This window comes from Macrosteles quadrilineatus, unplaced genomic scaffold, assembly GCF_028750875.1.
Source record: "Macrosteles quadrilineatus isolate MER2022 unplaced genomic scaffold, UCM_ALF_1.0 Scaffold_2__2_contigs__length_208266976, whole genome shotgun sequence".
NCBI lineage: Eukaryota > Metazoa > Arthropoda > Insecta > Hemiptera > Cicadellidae > Macrosteles > Macrosteles quadrilineatus.
In genome coordinates, this window is record NW_026542595.1 from 69,147,016 (window position 1) to 69,166,824 (window position 19,809).

The 19,809-nt window shown below is 34.8% G+C and overlaps 1 protein-coding gene across 9 annotated transcripts in view; it reads right to left on the reverse strand.

Moving 5' to 3' along the window:
* Nucleotides 1–19,809, reverse strand: part of LOC128987765 (uncharacterized) — a 178,766-nt gene that overhangs the window by 21,979 nt on the left and 136,978 nt on the right. For 8 of the 9 annotated variants that reach the window (XR_008490279.1, XM_054408782.1, XM_054408781.1 and 5 more), the window contains 2 exons: nt 8,162–8,280; nt 6,647–6,796 (listed from right to left, as the gene is read on the reverse strand). Coding sequence is in view for 8 of the 9 variants with exons in the window: in XM_054408782.1 (XP_054264757.1) it covers nt 6,647–6,796; nt 8,162–8,280 (269 nt within the window). In the remaining variant the exon portion in view is untranslated. The remainder of the gene's footprint in view (nt 1–6,646; nt 6,797–8,161; nt 8,281–19,809) is intronic. The other variant, XM_054408779.1, reaches the window with a different exon arrangement.

The following is a 19,809-nucleotide window of genomic DNA, read 5'->3' on the forward strand; positions in this document are numbered from 1 at the left end:
GTAGTTCTTGGGTTAAAATGAAAGTGGAGAAAGTTGTTTACTTCTTTTAAGTGCAAAAGTGATAAATGTTATCACATTTCCTTCCAAAATTACAAGAATAATTAGAAAATACTTATCTTTAAAGTAAAAAGATAATTATTATCATAAGTAACTTTCTCTTTACACCCTTAAGGAAGATTTATATTCTTGTTTCCTCTTCTTAAACTAATAATTTTCGAATTTGAAATTGAGTAATTTAACCCTTAGAGTGCCAGGCGAGAAATAAAAGTAACGCTCAAAAAATGCCGATGATTTTTCCCGAAGGTCGCGCTAAAAATGCCGAGCGCGATCTGGCGATTTTTAGGTTAAAATTTTGTAAAAATCGAATTTTTGATATTTCGACCAACGAAAATCGATGTATCGCATCTAGTAACTTTCGACTCAATGTTAATATATGGGTTAAAAGAATCCGAGTATCCATTCGGTTGTTATGACAACTGTTCGATCATTACGAAACGTCCGGTCAGCCGGACGTTGGCACTTTTGGCTCGTTCTAAAAACGTCCGGTCGGCCGGACGTCGGCACTTTTGGCTCGTTTTAAAAACGTCCGGTTCCCCGGACGTTGGCACTCAAAGGGTTAAAAAATACATACTGTTTTTAAACTATTATCTGTCCAGAACCCTAGCTTTTAATTCGATGGTGGTAACCAACCATGATAGTAGTTGTCTTATGATGTGTTTAACTGATGTACTGACTTTAGACCATATGTGTATGTGAATTAATGATCACCTGTTATTTTGCATTTGTTTTGTTTGTATCAGTTTTTCTGTTTACATAAAAGTATGAGTTTGATTCAACTGAACTAATTTACTTATTATTTGAAAATGTAACATTGGCGACGAGAAAAACGAAGAATGGATGGACAAGAGTTAAATAATCTAAAGAAAGCACGAGCAGTAGTAAAAGGACAGTTGAAGAAGGCAGAAAGATTCCAGTCTCAAGGTAGTCTTACAGTGACTGAGGTGAGTGTTAAACTCAAAGCAATTGCTGACCAGTGGGAACGTTACAAAAGTATTCAGGACCAAATTGATACATTAACCGATGAAGAAAACTTGCACCATGAAATAGAATGTAGATGTAATGTCGAGGATAAGTATTTAAATCTTACAACAAAACTTCAAGAGTTGATTAAGAATGAATGTTCCAACACTAGGTCTACACCACTTCACCCAATCAGTAATCCATCTGAGGCGACACATAGTTCAATTTCCGGGTCCTCATTGTCGGGTAGTATAAATTTTACACCTTTTCACCCAGAGGAAACGGTTACAAATTTCATAAAGAGACTTGAAATATTCCTACACCTTAAAAATCTAAGTACAGATGATAATGCTAAAGTTTACATGCTACTACACGCTCTTACACCCCAGTTACACCAACAACTTTATGATTTATGTGCACCTGAAAACCCACTTACAAAAGACTACAGTGAGTTGGTTCAGATACTTAAGGATTTTGTAGAACCACAGCCAAGTCAATGGGCTTTACAACTCAAGTTTATTTCACGTACTCAACAAGAACATGAATCCATAAATGAATTCTCAATAGCACTTAAGAAATTAACTAGCAACTGTGACTTTAATTGTGATTGTGGAAAGTCGGTTGCGGAGATGTTTCTTAAACTTCAGTTTATTCGTGGTTTGAATGACATAGATATTCGAGCCAAACTTCTTCAAGGACGAGAGAAACGCACGTACAAAGACATTGTTAACGAAGCATCGGCAATGGAACTAGCTAAATCTGAGAGCAAAACTGTATGTCGCAAAACAATGGAACACCTTGATTTGAACAGGGTGGATTCCAATAGTAGTGATAGGAACAAGCCAAAGAAAATGTTGTATCGACAAACATTTCAAGAAACCGGCACGAGACCCAACACAAAATTTGACACCAACACAAAATTTGACAATCTAAAAGGGAAATGTTACAGATGCGGTTCACCTTCTCATCGAGCTAACAAATGTAAATTTATAGATGCTGAGTGCAGAAAATGTACTAAAATATTACACATAGCAAGTGTATGCTTACAGGAAAAGAACCAGACTAACAGAAATTTGAAGCAATACCAGACTCAAGATGGCTCGGAGAAAGGCAGTGAGTATGAACATGAAATTAATGTACTAAGTGACAGACAAAAAGGTAAATTCATTCTTGACATAACGATTGAAGGAAAAACTGTACCAATGGAATTGGATACAGGTGCAGCCCTTAGTACAATGTCCTATGATGATTTTAAAAAACTGAATGTACGTACAAAAGTATTTAAAACCAACATCGAACTTAGAACGTACACAGGTGAACCTATCAAACCCAAGGGTATGGCATTTGTACATTGCTCATACAAGATGCAAAAATTTGTTGGAAAACTCTACCTTATTGACCAAAATGTAGATGCTATATTTGGTAGAGAATGGCTCAGAGAAGTGACAATTGATTGGGCTGAAATAAAAAATGTGAACGCAATACAACCTGAAAGTCTTGATACCATCCTCAGCGAGTTTGAGGAAGTTTTTGATGGTAAAATTGGAGAGATACCTGAGTATCTGGGACACTATAGACTTATTGACGATGCAACACCTATATTTGTAAAACCAAGACAAATACCCTTTTCCCTTAAAAGTAAAGTTGAAAATGAATTAAAAAGACTTGAAGACGGTAACATTATAACAAAGGTTGACCATTCTGACTGGGGAACTCCCATTGTACCAGTGGTGAAGCCAAACGGACAAGTACGAATTTGTGCCGATTATAAAGTAACGCTGAACAGAGTAATAAAAGATGAGAACCACCCTATTCCAAGAATTGAAGAAATCCACTCTCAAATGAACGGAGGAAAAGTATTTTGCACGCTAGATATTTCTAACGCATATCTTCACATGAAAATGGATGAGGACAGCGCACACATGCAGACATTGAGTACACATAAAGGTCTGTACAAAGTTAACCGTTTAATGTTTGGTGTCAAAGTTGCTCCTTCACTTTGGCAACAGTTCATGGACAAAACTTTACAAGGTATTTGCGGAGTGCAATGCTTTTTTGATGACATTATTATACAAGGTAAGACATCTGAAGAACTCTTGAAAAGATTAAAGGTTGTTCTAGAAAGATTAAAAAGTAAAAACTTAAAATTGAACAGAGAAAAGTGTAAGTTTTTTCAAACTAGTCTGCAATATCTGGGACATATAATTGATGCTCAAGGTATTCATAAAACAAAGGAAAAGGTCTCTTCCATCTTAAACAGCAAAAGACCAGAAAACGTAACAGAACTTCGCAAATTTCTTGGATTAACAAACTACTACAACAAATTCATAAAAGATTTAGCAACAATCCTACACCCACTCAACCAACTACTTAAGAAAGACGCACGCTACAATTGGACCTCAAAATGCGAGAATAGTTTTCAAAGGGTCAAATCAGAACTAGCAAGTGATCGCGTCCTTGTACATTATAATCCTGATTTGCCTCTGGTACTAGCAACGGATGCCTCTCCGGTTGGTCTTGGTGCTATTCTTTCACATCGTTACAGTGATGGAAGTGAGAGACCGATAAGTTTTGCCTCACGCAGTTTGACAAAATGTGAACAGCACTACAGCCAAATTGACAAGGAAGCCACTGGCATCTACTGGGGGCTTAAGAAGTTTTTCCCGTACTGTTATGGACGAAAATTTACTCTGATTACTGACCACAAGCCACTCGTATCCATATTCAGCCCCACAAAAACACCACCATCAATATCTGCTACTAGATTATTTAACTATGCACACTTTTTATCTGGATTCGACTACAAAATTGAATACAGAAGAACATCGGATCATGCTAACGTAGATTTTTTATCTCGGTTCCCAACTGAGCATGCTTCAACTAAAGGCAGGGACAACTGTGACCTTTTTCAACTTAGTCAACTCGATTCTTTTCAAATTAGTAGTTCCACAATTTCTAAGTCAACAGCCCACGACAAAGACCTTCAACCAATACTACATGCACTTGAACAAGGTGAATCAGTGGAAGTTTTTGGGTACCATGACAATGAATTAACACTTCAAGACGGATGTATATTCAAAGGATGTCGAGTTCTAATACCACAATCCCTTCGTCGGAAGGTTCTTGATGAACTTCATATTGGACATTTAGGCATGGAGAAAATGAAATCCCTAGCCAGAAGCTATTGTGCATGGAAGAATATTGATCGAGATATAGAACAATTGGCAAAATCGTGCAAACAATGTCGTTTGAAACAAAATGAACCAAGAAAGGAACAAAATCATCCATGGTTAGCTCCCCAGGGACCATGGGAAAGGTTGCATATAGACTTTGCTGGTCCAATGCAAGGACAGTGGTACTTTATTATTGTGGACGCCTTTACTAAGTGGATTGAAGTTATACCTACTAAGAATACTTCTACAGAATTTTGCACAAGAGAACTTAGAAAATTATTTGCTACCTTTGGTCTTCCCATGATTTTGGTTTCTGACAATGGAAGTCAATTTACGTCTAGCGTCTTTGAACAGTTCCTATTAGAAAACGGAGTGGTACACAAAACAACTGCTCCTTACCACCCTTCGTCAAACGGGCAGGCTGAGCGTTATGTTCAGACTGTGAAGAAGTCCCTAAGAGCAATGGAAGACGAGGGAGGGAGACTAGATGTCAAACTCTTCAGAATGCTTATGCAGTTACGTCAAACCTCAAATTCATCTGGCTGTGATGCATACTCCTTGATGTTTGGCAGGAAGATTCGAACACACATAGCTCTTTTACATCCTACACGTAAACAAGAAAATGAACATGTGAAGCAAGCAACACGATATTTTAAGGAGGGAGACAGAGTACAAGCGAGAAATTATTCAAACTCAAAAGACAAGTGGAGTTTTGGAAGAATATTGCAAAGGGAAAGCAACCTTCTGTATAAAGTACAAATGGACGATGGAACTGTCTGGCGGCGTCATGTTGACCAACTACTCAAATGCGAAATAACGTTACCAAAACATTTCAGAGGGGAGAATTGATGTGTTTAACTGATGTACTGACTTTAGACCATATGTGTATGTGAATTAATGATCACCTGTTATTTTGCATTTGTTTTGTTTGTATCAGTTTTTCTGTTTACATAAAAGTATGAGTTTGATTCAACTGAACTAATTTACTTATTATTTGAAAATGTAACATCTTACACGTAGCCTTTAAAACTTATTTCTCGATTTATACCCCAACGTAAAGGTACTGGTAATAAAACAAAAAAGATTATGTAAAAATGTATGCAAGGAATAGTTAAATTAGTTTATCCTCAATGAGTAATTCAATAAAACAATATTGATTGGAACCAAACACAGGAAGAAAAATTTATTCATGCAAATATACATGAAAACTTATGAAAGATGAAGGGAAAAACCATTGCAACAGAGGGGATTAGAATTGGTTCCAAACATAACTACAGATTCTGAAAAAGCCTAAACTCAGGCAATATTTTTGTTGTTAGGAAAGTTTTAACTATATCTGTACATTCATCTTTCATTTATGGTGTAATTTATTTTTTCATAGTCATTTTTAAGTTTCCAAGGGTTGTTATGTCACAATCACCAGAATGAGGCTATGTAAAGGTAGTTAAGCTAGTACAGTGCACCGATCTTAGCACCTTAGATAGTATTGAAGTGCTTAATCATTCTGTCCAAGCAAATAGACTACAGTTCTAGTTTAATAATGAAAAATTACAGTTTTTCTGAGCTAATGACAGACGTTTAGTTTATGAACAAGTAGATAAACAGAAGCCATAAAAATTTTAGCTATAATAATTGATCCAGTGACAGGGAATTAAGCCTGAGACAGGGTGGGCAGCTCTCCAGATTTTTAGCGGATGTAATTAAACACTTTTAAGATGAGTGATCAAATTCCAATATGTATAAAATATTAATCCAAAATCAAATAACTTCCACCATAAGAATATTTTTGTATACCTTCGATAACAAAGTTAAAGTCAATTAATCAGCTTTCTCAAAATTTTCTTTTTGTTATTATTTGTTACTGAAACGTCATTTCTATAAGTGTGAGAATTTGTAAGTCTTGTAAGTGAAAGTGGTATTAAATTGATCAAAATATTAGACTAATGTTATAGCCTACCATATGCTGTGTATTCCAATAGATATTTATAAAATAATTTACCTTCAGAAATATCAATTCAGTTTTCAAAATGTATACAAACCAAAATAAATGTTAAGTAACTTGTAATTTATTACTCTACTCCAACGATTTTAAATAAAAGAATAATTTTATCCAAAAAGTGCATTAAGCCCTTAAGATCTAAAACTGCCACAGACTTCTAACTGGTAAAACAAAACGTCATAGAGTAAGTCTATTTCAATCTCTTAGAACCTTTAAATCCCAGAATTGTTGAAAGCAGATGACAGCTCATGAAGAGAATTATCTGAAACAATTTCTACTGAGGTTATAATTTCTCCTCATTCCTCTCCATCTAAGATGTCCTGCCAAAAGATAAGACGTAGGAAAGAGTTAGTAAGCCAAACCACTAGACAGACCAGAGAAGAGAGCAGAGTTTAGAATTGTTGAGCATGCTGCAGCCCGGACATGCCTTCTGCCACCACCCTGGGTCCTATACCTGGGCCTCAATCTCCATATGACAAGCCTCCATAGCCTTGCAGAAGCCGGCACTTTGCCTCCTCAGTTGGATAAGCAGGAGTACCAACTCCTCATGAGTCCGGCCCAATAATTCCCCAGCACTCAGTTGTAGACTCCATTCTCTCTCAGGCTAGAGTAACAAAACATCAACATGACAAAACCAAACATGAAACTATCACGGAAATTGGGAACAAATAATACTGTATTCATTTCAGTCGATTAACCTTGTTTTACAGTACTAACATGTCCATGGTTTAGTATTACTTTTTGAATGCAAATACCTTTTTCTGTTAATAATAATTTCAATGAATTTTCTACAGCGATCTTACTATTAATACTCTTGTTATTGAGTTCAAGGCACTACAAAAAGAAAACTCAAGAAGTTTTTAAAAAGTTATGGAAAGTATTGAGAAAAACAATGAAGCGTAGATGAAAGTGTGAGTAGACTATATGGATATCAATGGCTAATCACGGCATGTAATCATAATCTGGGGCGTTACAGAAAAGTGGACCATAGGACAATGGTGGCCATCGGCCACGCTACAGCCACACTACCGGCTACGCTACGGCCATGTCCTATACTGTACTTCCTCTGTAGGAGTAGGAATGTGACCTCAAATAGTGTGGGCGTTGTTAAACTCAAATTTAAACATTGTAAATGTAGGGTAGAACCAAACAAAAGGTTCAAATAAAAGAGGTAGGTACTGTAACAAACACATTTTTGATAAAAAAAGTTCTGCAATATGCAATTCAATTTCCAATCTCATTTAGCACTTCCATTGACTTTTGAAGTAAACCTTCAGTCTATACAGACCATTCTGTTGCCAATATTTTATTTTTAAAATGAGCTCCACTCTCAGAGGTGTTAGAGTAAAAAAAAAAAACTATATTTTTTGTGCCTTAGTTTTTCTTATTATAGACGATTACATAAAAGATGGCTAAGGCTTACAACAACCTGCTCTCAGTTTGGTTTAGTTGAAAAGTTGGCGTATCCAACAGAAATCAGTAATTCAAAACAGTATAGGTGGCTTAAATTAACTATGTTTAATTTTATCCTTTAACTGATAACAATTTTAACATGGAAATGGAAGGTTTAATTCCTGCTTTCATTCCTATTATTACATGCTATACAACTTCAAATGCATTGAAAAAAAAATATATAAAATAAAAATACCCTCTTTATTTTTAATGGGTAGCCTATATCAAAACAAATGTTGATTTGATAATGGTACAGTCAGACGAAATAGAGAAAGGATTTAGCCAGGATCATATTAAGAAATAACAGTACTTCAACTAGTTTTTATCATGTATACCGAATTAATCTTCAGGAATGGTCATTTGACATTACAATGTATAAAATCACCAAGGCTAAGTTGTGAATACTCTATAGACCATGCATTTACAGGCAAAATGGTACAATGACTAGTGCAGCAATATTTACTTGAGAATTTTTTTTTTTTAAACTTAAGTACTAAACTAACACTGATGTACTCACCCTGTGTTGGTGTATGAGGTCAGGATTGATGGCGGAGGGTGGCGGGGGCTTGTCTACCACTGGGGCCACTTGTCGCGGGGGCAACGGATCTCTTCCAATCACTGATCCTGAGCCTGACGCTGTAACATGGACAATGTTGTCAATAAATCATCTATAACAGTGTGTTATGTTGACATATTGTATACATCTATAATTACTAGTATACGTTTAACAACTAAATAATGTAGCTATTAATGTTAAGCTATTAGGTAGAAAGAAAACCATTTCAGGTACACTCTAGCCATGAAAGAAATTTGGTGAAACCAATAATATTATTCCTAATATTTCATTAAAATTAAAAAGTTTTGCATTTAAAATACAAATTTTGTATTTTTGAATTTTGTATGAAAAAGAATAATAAAAATTTCTTAAAAAAATGAAACACAGTTTACCCTAGTTAGCTATTACAGGAAGCAAAAGTATTTTTTGGGGTTCTACATATTTATATTATTTACAAATTACAAGTCTGTCAATCAGCCTATCTCACAACTAGGAACCATTAGACCAATTTTGCTGAAATTCTGCACTACGATAACCTGCTTCTCAGGATTACTTTGATACTATTTGAGGAGTAAATATTGACTGTTATACATAAGGAAATATAATTTACTATGTTTACATTTGCTCCTTATAATTTTAGATGAAGCTCCCAATTGTTGTCTACCACAACGCTGACTTATTTGAAATAAAATTTTGTTAAGCTGAGTGAGACAGTTGAGTTTTTATGATCAACTAGCAGAGTACCCGTCCTTCGTACGGGGTTGGAATATATATATAAAATGCTTATTGCAGTTATACTCGAGCTTTGCGTTTGCAATAAGGGAGGACACAGTTTGATAAAATTTGCCTTTTTCAAATTTACAGTATTCTATAGTATTACACATCTACCATAGCCATAATGTTCTACCGCTTCACCTAAACAATAGAGAAAAATAAATTATCAACAATTCGCAAAATATCACAAATTATTCATGAAATGAAAAACATAAACATTACTGTAAACAATCCTACTTTGACAGTTCTCATTGCGAATCAGTTTTTTGTTGCTGCTTAGTTCAAATTAGATGTTATCATAAATGCAAAAAAATATAGTGCTGCACCCTGTTGGTAAATCTTATAAATTTTTAATGCTTTTCCATATCATAGAACCAACTCTTTTAGTTGAAACAGCTGACTAAATTCTTTAATTCCCTTTAAATATGAATAACATAAGGTTAACATGGGGAATTACAGAGCCACTGGGGCTGAGCCCGAAAGGATTTTTGAGATAAGAATATGCCTATATGTTAATCGGGAATGTAAGCTATCATCATGCCAAATTTCAGCCCAATCCGTCCAGTGGTTTATGCGTGATTGAACTTCAAACACACAAACAAACACACAAACTTTCACATTTATAATATTAGTAAGATATTCAACCATTTGTCCTACAAAATTCTCTCCAGCAAACATGGTATGTGAAGCACGAAGCACAGTTAATGCTACTTATTAATTTATAAGTGGTGACGTTAGTGTTTTTGGGCCACTTTTGATTTGGAATTCAACCTCAATAAATCATCAGAAGAAGAATATTTATCATAATCCATGTGATAACACTCTACATGTCAGATTTGCATAATTAATCATTAACTGCTTTGTAAGGTTCTTATGTAAACTGATTTGTGGTTACACTATTATCTTAACAGAGTAAATTTCTCTATGGAGTACCATTTTATTTTTTTAAGTTGTAAAAACATTATTAGCGACGAGTTAAATTGTCGCTTTGAGGATTATAAGATGTTTTAAGGCTTAATTTAGAACATTTTACGTCTAATAATTATACATTTCAAGAAAATAAAACTGTTTAAAATATTCATTAGACAATTTGCACTTGTAATATTTAATTAGAAACTGTGATGCTTTTCGAAGAATGCACAATGCTAATATTTACAAAGAAGTCTCAAAATTTAAAATCAGTCAAATAAAATATTTAGTAGTACAATAATTGTACACCCTAAACCACCATTATTGCGAACATCAAATGGTAAATCCAAAGAAACAATCGGCCGGAACAAATCGATCACAGCTACAACCCGTCTCCCATTAAACATTCAAGTCGATGGCGTGTGTGGCGGGGTCGGGATAATTTGGGACGTCAATATTTTGATCCCGAGGGGCGAATGAGGAGGGGGAGGTTATGGCACTATGGGGTTAGGGAGATTCGAACTCCGGACCGACAATAGATATCTTTACACACCATCCTGTGTATCGGGTGATAAGATACGGCATAGTGTAAGGACCAGAAATAGCGCGTTTATAGGTGTACTTTATATCAGATGTTTGTAATATGTTTGGTCTGGTGAGAGACTGAAATACCTAGACAGATAACGAGATCGACACAGGACGATAAACTCTATAACGGTTTGCCGGCTTGGTCGCAATCTTATCAAAAGACAATAGACAGTGTAATTGTAACTTACAGTATTTATTTATACCTAGATTACACATGATATCGCTGGTGTTTCGGGTGTTTACTGTTTATAGCGGGAAGTGAAGATATTGCATCATTATACTTTGTATTACCGACACATTTTATTATGACCTTACATTTCGCAGTATATGCATGAAAAAAAAGGTTTGAAAAATTTATGTCCAAATTAACACGTTTTAGAGTACAAGAACACTGTCCATTTTTTAAATACTGTACAGTACATGTTATTATCTGTTAACACCATTCAATGTGGTATCAAACAATTGAAGAATATAAATCAGTCTAAAAAAAGATTGGGACATAAATACGGGTGTCAATGGCACTTCTTAGGTTAGTTTTACTGAAGCGCTAGCAGATCTGATGACGAAGGGTGTGGGGGGAGGTGTAACTTTCTTTGTCATCGAAACCACAGAGAAACAAGTAAATAATACAACACCACTAGAGAGAAATAGAGAGCCAATCGATTGTACTCTATGGCTTCGTCAACGTGGTTGTAACCTCAGCTGTTCAACTTTAACTACTGTGAAGTGAATATGACCCGAGAATCACTGATTAGGTACACAAAGGTAAAAAGGTCCTGTTATACGCGGATAGCTATTTCGTAAAGAAAGTGAAGAATGTAGCCTACAACTATCGTTTAGCTCTTTGTAAAACCTCAACTTTCCGTCACTGTGTGGACTTCTGATTTGCGCTGAGATAAGTACCATAAAGATGTGATATACTGTAAGTCACTTGGACAAGACAGGCACTATACACCGATGTTTAGCTATTAATCTCAGACGCTACCAATGAACTACCGACTACCGTGTTCGAAAAAATAGTAGTTGCTTTGATTGTTTTGCCAACATAACGGATTACACTACCGTGCTTCTAGCAACCCTCCATTTTTGAAACTCGAGTATATATATTGGATAAACAGTATAATAAATTTTTCTGACGTGTCGATTTTAATTACACTAACCAAACTAAGTGAATATACTTTTGAATATTGTCTGCTCTGACAACTTTTCTTGGTATTAAAATGAAGCCGAGTGTAATGATCGTAAACATAAATGATGCCTCTTGATGTTCTGAACTCAATTATGATATAAATGGCACTTTCTGGTAAAATGTAACAAGGACGAACTTGATGATAACTAGCCAAGAGTTTGGGCCGTTCCCTCGAGAAAAAGAAACTGTAAAAAATAGAACTGAAGCAGATAACAACAAATCTAATAGTTAAGAAGGGAATTTTTTGCTTCAATATCGTTGTTGAATAATATTATTCCTATAAACTCAAGCGCTATTGTTTATGCATATACTGTTACTGAAAAACATTTTTGGGATAGGTAATCTTAAATTTTATTCGTTAACCAAAGTATTTCAAACACAGTTTCCACAGAATATTACCATATTTACTAATCATAACAAAACTTCACTACAAATCCGTTAGAAGCGATTAAATTGAACTCCCATCATAACAATAACATTCGAATCGAAAGTAGGGCTTTGTCATGAGAACTGTTTGTCGAATTGGATGGAAATGGCGTTATTGTGGGAAAACTATTCAATTAAACCAGCGACTTTCGCGGGAATCAGAGAAACGTAACGAGAATAACACTATTTTACGTCTAGTATCCATTTTGCTTCACAAACACCTTCCTTGTAACGTAACAGGTTGAAGGTAAGATCTTGTTTGACCATTGACTTTGTATCGAAGAAGACACCAATCTCCATCAGCTGTAGCCAGTTAAAATATTTTTTTTTTACTTTCAAAGAGAACATTATTGAACGAGCCCCAGTCCCTAGTGTGTAAGTATTTAAGTTGTAGTATTCGTGGTTTCCCCCAAAGTATTCATACTAAGATAGTTGATGAGGGTACCTATTAAAGATTTAGTTTAGAATAAATTCTCCGTCCAGTTTGGTACGGTTTAAGAGAATAGCTTTAAGATGAAATCAAAGAAGAAATTGAATTATACTGTAGCACACTATGTCGCTAGGTCGGTTAAATTTTTTTATTATTTTTATTAAAGTGGCTAAAAAAACATTCATTTTTTTTTGTTAAACTATAAATGTACTTTACAGTAATAATGAAAGTTGTACACGAAGTTTTAAAGTTGATTTTAAAATGTAACACACTGGACCTTTGCTGTAGTTTAGTACAAAGGTGTGTTGGCTGCGGTCAAATGACATTTCTTTACCTTTGTTGGTGGAAATAATTTGATTGTAGGACAAACCTCGTTGCGGTTGCGCGAAAGGCAATTTTGTGTAGCATAGCATTAGCTGTACTGATTGTGTTAGCAACCCCCCAGCCTTCCTACTTATGATAAAATTGAAAATTTCATGAACCCGTTCGAACAGATGTTTTACACGTTTGAACTAAATTTTATCGATATTGGATAGTTTTTAAGGACGTAACTTACATATTATACAGACTGAAATTTGGCAATTTTGAGAAAAATCTCCAGTGACTATACGAATTTGTGGGACGATTTCCCGCTATTTCAACAATACACAGCTGCAGAGACTCTGAACTATCCGATTTTGTGGGATGATTGTGCCCGATCTCAACAATGCACGATGACGTAGAGAATGCTGTTAGTGTATGACGGAGGGAGGGGAGATAAGCCAGGTGACTCTGATAAGTGTTATCACTACAGCGCGGTGGTAGGCCGCGGACCGTAGCCAATCCACGCCACTTTCCCTACTTTCCCATCCTGTTTTTGTCGCCCAGGTCCGCCACTACAGTATCAGGTGACTTGAAAGACATTGATCTAGTCTCCATACATCACGTGATGGAATGGTCCTTGTAGATCAGGTGATTTGGGCTTCTCGACGTTGCGAGGGAAACGGGAACTGGTCCTTGAGGGCCATGAAGTAGCAATGTAAAATAGAACATAAAATAAGTTATGGAAACAAAAATCCGTACTTTCGGAGGAACCTCTTATTCTCCCTGCCTCTTCAACATTAACCTCAACTCGACTAAAATAATTGCTTACAGGCCCAATGTTTACTCTTTTTTATAATTTTTTTAATTTGGAGGAAATCCCATTGTGAAGGAAATCTTAAAAATGTTATGGACAGTTGAATTCTTCCTGTATATTTCGTCTTCGGCGTTGTAGCCTATATCATTTGATTGATGTAAGTAACTAAAACTTGAGATTTTGTTCGATGGCCACGACAATTTAGAAATCAAACTGTTGACTTGTAAAAGCAATACACAATTAACTAATTATGCAGCATGCATGATCCGAAACAATGATAAATCGAACTTAATAAATCCGATAAGGATGAGTATTTGATTGATAATAATGCTATTTCAAGAAGTTTAACCCTATCAATGCGGCAAAAAATCATCCAAAACTGTACAAGCTAAACTCGAGTTCTCGTACTGAGCTGTTGTAATCGTGAGCTGAATAGACAATGTTGATGTTCTTTTCAATCTTCACCAGATTTTTATAAATTACCTCAGTTTTGCGCAAAGAGTTTTTTTTTATCGTTAATTTAATTCCATAACACTAAAAATTCAGTTTCAAGCAAGACAAATTTAAAAACATTTAAATTATACGAATTATTTTTTTTTGTTTTCCTATACATTTTTTATCTCCCATTTAATTTTAACTTTTCGGAACTCGAGTCTACGCACAGGCCCTGCCTATGTGGACTTGTTCCTTTGTTATAGAAGGTATTATTTTACACTTTTGTTCACTTTATTTCTACAGAATATAATTTTAGTTTCGTTATCTAATCGTTAGTAATGTTTGCTGTATTATTTTTAAGTCAAAAGAAAAAAAAATACAATGTACTTATATGTATACTGTATAATTTATGGGAAATAAAATATTATTTCATTCATTCATTCAGATTTTCCTTGTTTTTTTATTTCAACTTTTAAATTTTAGTTTGACTGACATAACTGTTTTCAACTACAGTATGGTGGTTTCCTAATGGTGCGCTGTCCGTGTACGTACTAATCTTATTGATTAAAATGTGCTAGGGTTCCATTTTCGCCTGAACTAGTTCTGTACTAGTTGTGCTGGTTTAGAATACAGTGTAGATTAAGCAAAGGCGCTATCAGCATAACATAATAAACTACTATTTCTGCCAATCAAATCACTAAACAAAGAAGACTTCTTTTCGCACGTAATGTTTCACATCAATTCTTTTTTGTGCCAATAACTCTTATCTGTCGTTATTACAGTACTGTACATCAATATGTAGTAGACTGCACAATTTCACTATCTCCTTGGCGTTAACACAATTTATTGCTGTAAAATTAGTCTTAAATCACACCACTTCCATTAATTTACATATTCAATGCACCCTAGATAACAAGGTGCACTTAACGGGGTCAACTGGTCTCCTACAGTATCTGTATGCGTTACATACTAGCAGTAGAAGAGAAGCAAGTATTACCGGGTCGAAGTAATGATTTATCACTGCTTTGCCTTGTTAGACGAGGACAAACTACTTTTTGAACTCATTAATGAATCCATATTCATTTAAACTGTATTCGCTCTGATCTTTTATGACGGGTAGTTAGTTAAGAGTTTAATGTGTTCCCAATTCGATTAACGCATCATGCGTGGATCAGCTGTTTTTATTGTTGTCGAAAAACATATGTTTATCAAACTTAAAAAAGGGTACATTTCATGAATCTGTAAAGCTCCGAACCAATAACAGGACAGGAGCAGTCTGAATTGAACTGCCGACACCAATATTCGATAGTTGGGATTGTATGGAGTGGGCCTGTTTAAACCATGAATTTAAATATATTTGGATACGTGAAACTTGACGAAACGCAATCAGGGACGGATTCCAGATCATTCCAGTGGATGTGGAGTTGAAACTCAAAATATAAATGTAAAATGAGCCATCGTCCTCTATGAGAACACGGAATGTGTTAGATACTTCACAGCCCAGCTAAAGCAGTGAGCAAACTTTTTGATTGGAGACCTAGATTTGGTTTTGGGAGACAGGACCGACGTTTTTTAAAAATATTTAGTTTGTAACTTGCATATTTGAGAAAAGTGGTCCTCTCCGATCCGCTAAACATTGTTTTTATCAAATATGATAGGGGGGTAGCTGGGGGTTATGGTAGGGAGGTAAGGGAGGGTAATAATATAAAGGGGGTAGGTAGGGGGGGTTAATATGAGTGGTATATATTCTTAAAATAATTTTCATTTTTACACATCAATAGCTTTGAAAGATCAACATGAAAAAGAGTATAAATGAAAGATGAAAGGCAATAGCATTGGGAAATGCATTAATGCCAAATAAGATACTCAAGAGCAATAGTTTCTCTACTTATTGATTCTGTTTACGAAAACTCGGCTGAGAAACAAATTGGCGATAAATTCAACATAAAATGCAGACAAGACAGAACTAACGAGGATAGACGCCGACGCTGATGGCGGCGCCAGGCGACCCGACGTCGACGACGCTACTGATTAACTAGCCATAAACATCACTTACATACTGTAGCACTGTATCGACACTCGATACACTACTCACTACTGGACTAGACTCAAACTGAAACTGTGGCGATTGGGTCCGACAATCAACGACATGATACGTTTCTAATGCAGTGGGGTTTGTTAAATGAAATTATACGAACCACCTAACTCTTTTCGGAGACAATTTTTGACAATAGAGGTGTGTAGATCGCGAATACGGGTTAAGATAAATGATAAATTTAAATTAAAGTGGTTTATATAAGAATTTTAAATGAAAATGTTAAATCACGAAAGAAAATACAAATGACTTGAACTTGAATTGTAATTAGTTAAGTTTAGACGACCCATCTATATGGACCGGCTGTGGCCAATTTTTGTTAAAAAAGAACTTAGTTGTGTGAGCCAGTCACAGAATGCACTAGTGACTAAAACTCTTTTTTGTACCTTATTTTTTGTTGCTGGCTAAGTTGACGGGCCATAACAGTTGCTACAGCTCACAATAAGTCATTCCATTAGCTTTAATTGGTAAACAGATTGTGTATTCAACAGAATTTAGTATTTTAGATCCGCACAATCTGTCGGTGGCTCACATCAACTACGACGATTTTGGTAAAAAAAACTGGCTACAAATTTAACATGGGGATGGAATGTCTAGGTTTAAACTTAAATGCTTAGTTCAATAGTTATGGGACAAACTCGTTATCCACGGAAATATTTTTATTTAAGTGTACGTGTAATCTAATGGCAAGAGAGTGAGAATTCAGACCTGCATGTCTGGGTTCAAACCAAGTCAATCACCAATTCCGTGACCCGGGGGCTCGGAGTCCGAGTCAAGCTATTTGGAAAACAACAGATAAGTCTCTCACGTGAGAAATATATCCTGCCTCGAAGCAATCCCTTCACATAGGTGTATTACAATTTTACATCGTTTGTAGTATACATAAAGTATTTTATGTACAGATGTAATGTAAAAGAAGTATTATTATTTAATGGGTCTACATTATATATATAGTCACTCTGACCTGATCAATCTAACACAAATAAATCATTGGTTTATAGGAAAAATGTTAAATCAGCACACTTAGATTGATCGTTCAAAAGTTTTGCATGATACTACATACTACATACATACACACTACTGTTAGTAGCCTACATACTACTAGTAGTATGTTCAGTGGTGGTATGTACATATGGTATGTACAGGTGGTATGTACATACTTGCATAGATAAAAAAAAATACCTATGATAACGGCTACAACTTTCCAACAGGAGTGAAATTTCTTGCTTTACGATTATGACTGACCTGGTTATCTGTTATCGTTGACTATATCTATATAGTCAACGGTAATGTTCAAAATTGTACAATATGAAAGATTAAATAAGAATTAGAAACATACGCGGATAAATTAACAGCTTTAGAATTAGCTAATTATAATATAATGTTGTGAATTTATAATTTGTTAATGAATTTAACAGTAGTGGAGTTTACACATTTTATTTATATATCAAGTTTTGTTTGCGTGGTAAAAAACATTAAAAAGTCAACTACAACATATCAATAATACGTAATCCAAAATGAAGCTGTGGATACAAAACAAGACGCGACGTATTCAATTTTTGTATTTTTGAAAGCTCAGAGATTAGTTTCATATTACATCGTGTAAATCTTGCCATCAATCAATCTGAGCGAGCGACTTTATACGACGGAAATCCAATACCGGAAACTAGCGATGGAAATGTGAAATGTGCTGACGACGTAGAGCCAATCAGCTGTTACCTGGACGAGTAAATAATCGTGCATCAGCTGTGACTACAATTTCGTCGTTATTTTATTATTTTACTACAGTATTGTATTTTATTGTATGTACAGTATTTCAGCAAATACACCATACTTTTATCATAGAATAAATAAACACCATGGTTTATTCTATGCTTTTACTTAACTCATGTCTAGTTTTATGATGAAAATCTCTTAGTTACATTGATCCACAGACAGAGCACAGTGCTCTAAATCTGTGTACATACATTTTCTAAAGATGCCACTGATGTGATTAAAAATGATAATTGTTATTCAAAACGAAACTGAAGCGTGACTTGAAAAATCAGGCGTTCTATTCGGTTGATGAGTTCACTGTGTACCGTTGGAGCCACAGTATTATATTCCCCAGGGGTTAAGGGTTAAATGTTTTAAGGCTTTCTTGATAAATGTACAATGGTTTTTTAGTTTTCCTCCGTTTCTTCAATGTATTGATTTATTTGTTTAAAGTTGACTTTAATTTAAAGTGTAATTTTATAAAATAACCTCTATGTTAAATCAACATTAGAATTACTATTATATGCTACACAATGTAAAAATTGTCAAGAGCAATAAATAAATAAATCATTATTATAAACTATAATATTTTTATTTACTTATCAACTATTATACCTAAAAACTAATTAGGAAAAAAGAATATCGATACTACGATAATGAGTTCGAATAGAGCAAGCAGACTTATTTGGTTAAAGTAGTTAACATCTAAAGTAGTTAACAATTGGTTGGATAAAAGATATATAGAGTAAACAACTATACGTAAACCAGACGGGACCCGAAACCAATCTTAGAATTGTCTCTAGCTGATTCATAAAGGGGATAAATCTATAGAAGAGTTTGTCAAATCTACTGAACTATTAGGACCATTCAAAGGAGTTCTGTAATACTGGTCTTTCGCAGATAATTCGAACAAATGAAGTCCGTATTAACAAATGTCCACCACGTATTTTTAATTTCTTTTTCGTTCCTCTTTACACAGTTACACTGATTATTCATTTATTGATATGGTTTAAAAAAAATCACACAGTTTAAAGTCACCAAACGATCTATGAACAGTTTTAGAAAGCACATCTCTACTATTGAACGACCACATTGACATTTCCCTTAAAAGGGAAATTTATAAGTCTAAGGTTACTAGGGGAAATCCCCTTGAAGGGGAGAACTGCAAGATTTAAAGCAAAGGGGAAGAATGGGGGTGAAAATGGGGTCCCTCTAAAACAGGAAGTAGGCCTACATCCACAAAACCTACATTTATTCGAACAAGTTCGCGAACCAGCATGATTGGACTATGAGAACGGAGGTTAATGGGGGGGGGGGGGGTTTATGGGGTAAAAATTGGGGTTTCCCGTTTTTTACCATAATAACATAAAATTTTGCAATTTATTTCCAAACCATTTTGAAGAGCTAAAAAAAAACAAATGTTTGGGTGTATTGAAGCTTTATTATGCCCCTAATGATTACGGAAAAAAAATGTAAATAAAATTCCAATGTTATTCTTATGGAAAATAAGTAAACTGTTATAATTTCCTTGTTTATGAATATTGTATTTTGATCAATTTTTGAAAATGTATTTATTTAAAATTAACACTTCACATACAAACAAAACTCTTTTTACCCTCCATGTTGCAGCAAACCTTAGTACTTGTTAAACCACTGCTATTTAAATAGGGAATAAATGTGATATTGAAAGGAGATATTTTAGTGTAAATCTAATCACGCAAATGGAAAATCGCTTAGTCTGCAGGTTTGCTGCGGCAGGGGTATTTTATTGTATCCTTATAATTTAGAGGATACCACCAATAATGGAGAGTTCCAATAAGAGAGAATTTATTTACAGTATTTTGTACAGTAAAGAGTAAATATTATGCTTCACGAAAGCCGATATAATTTT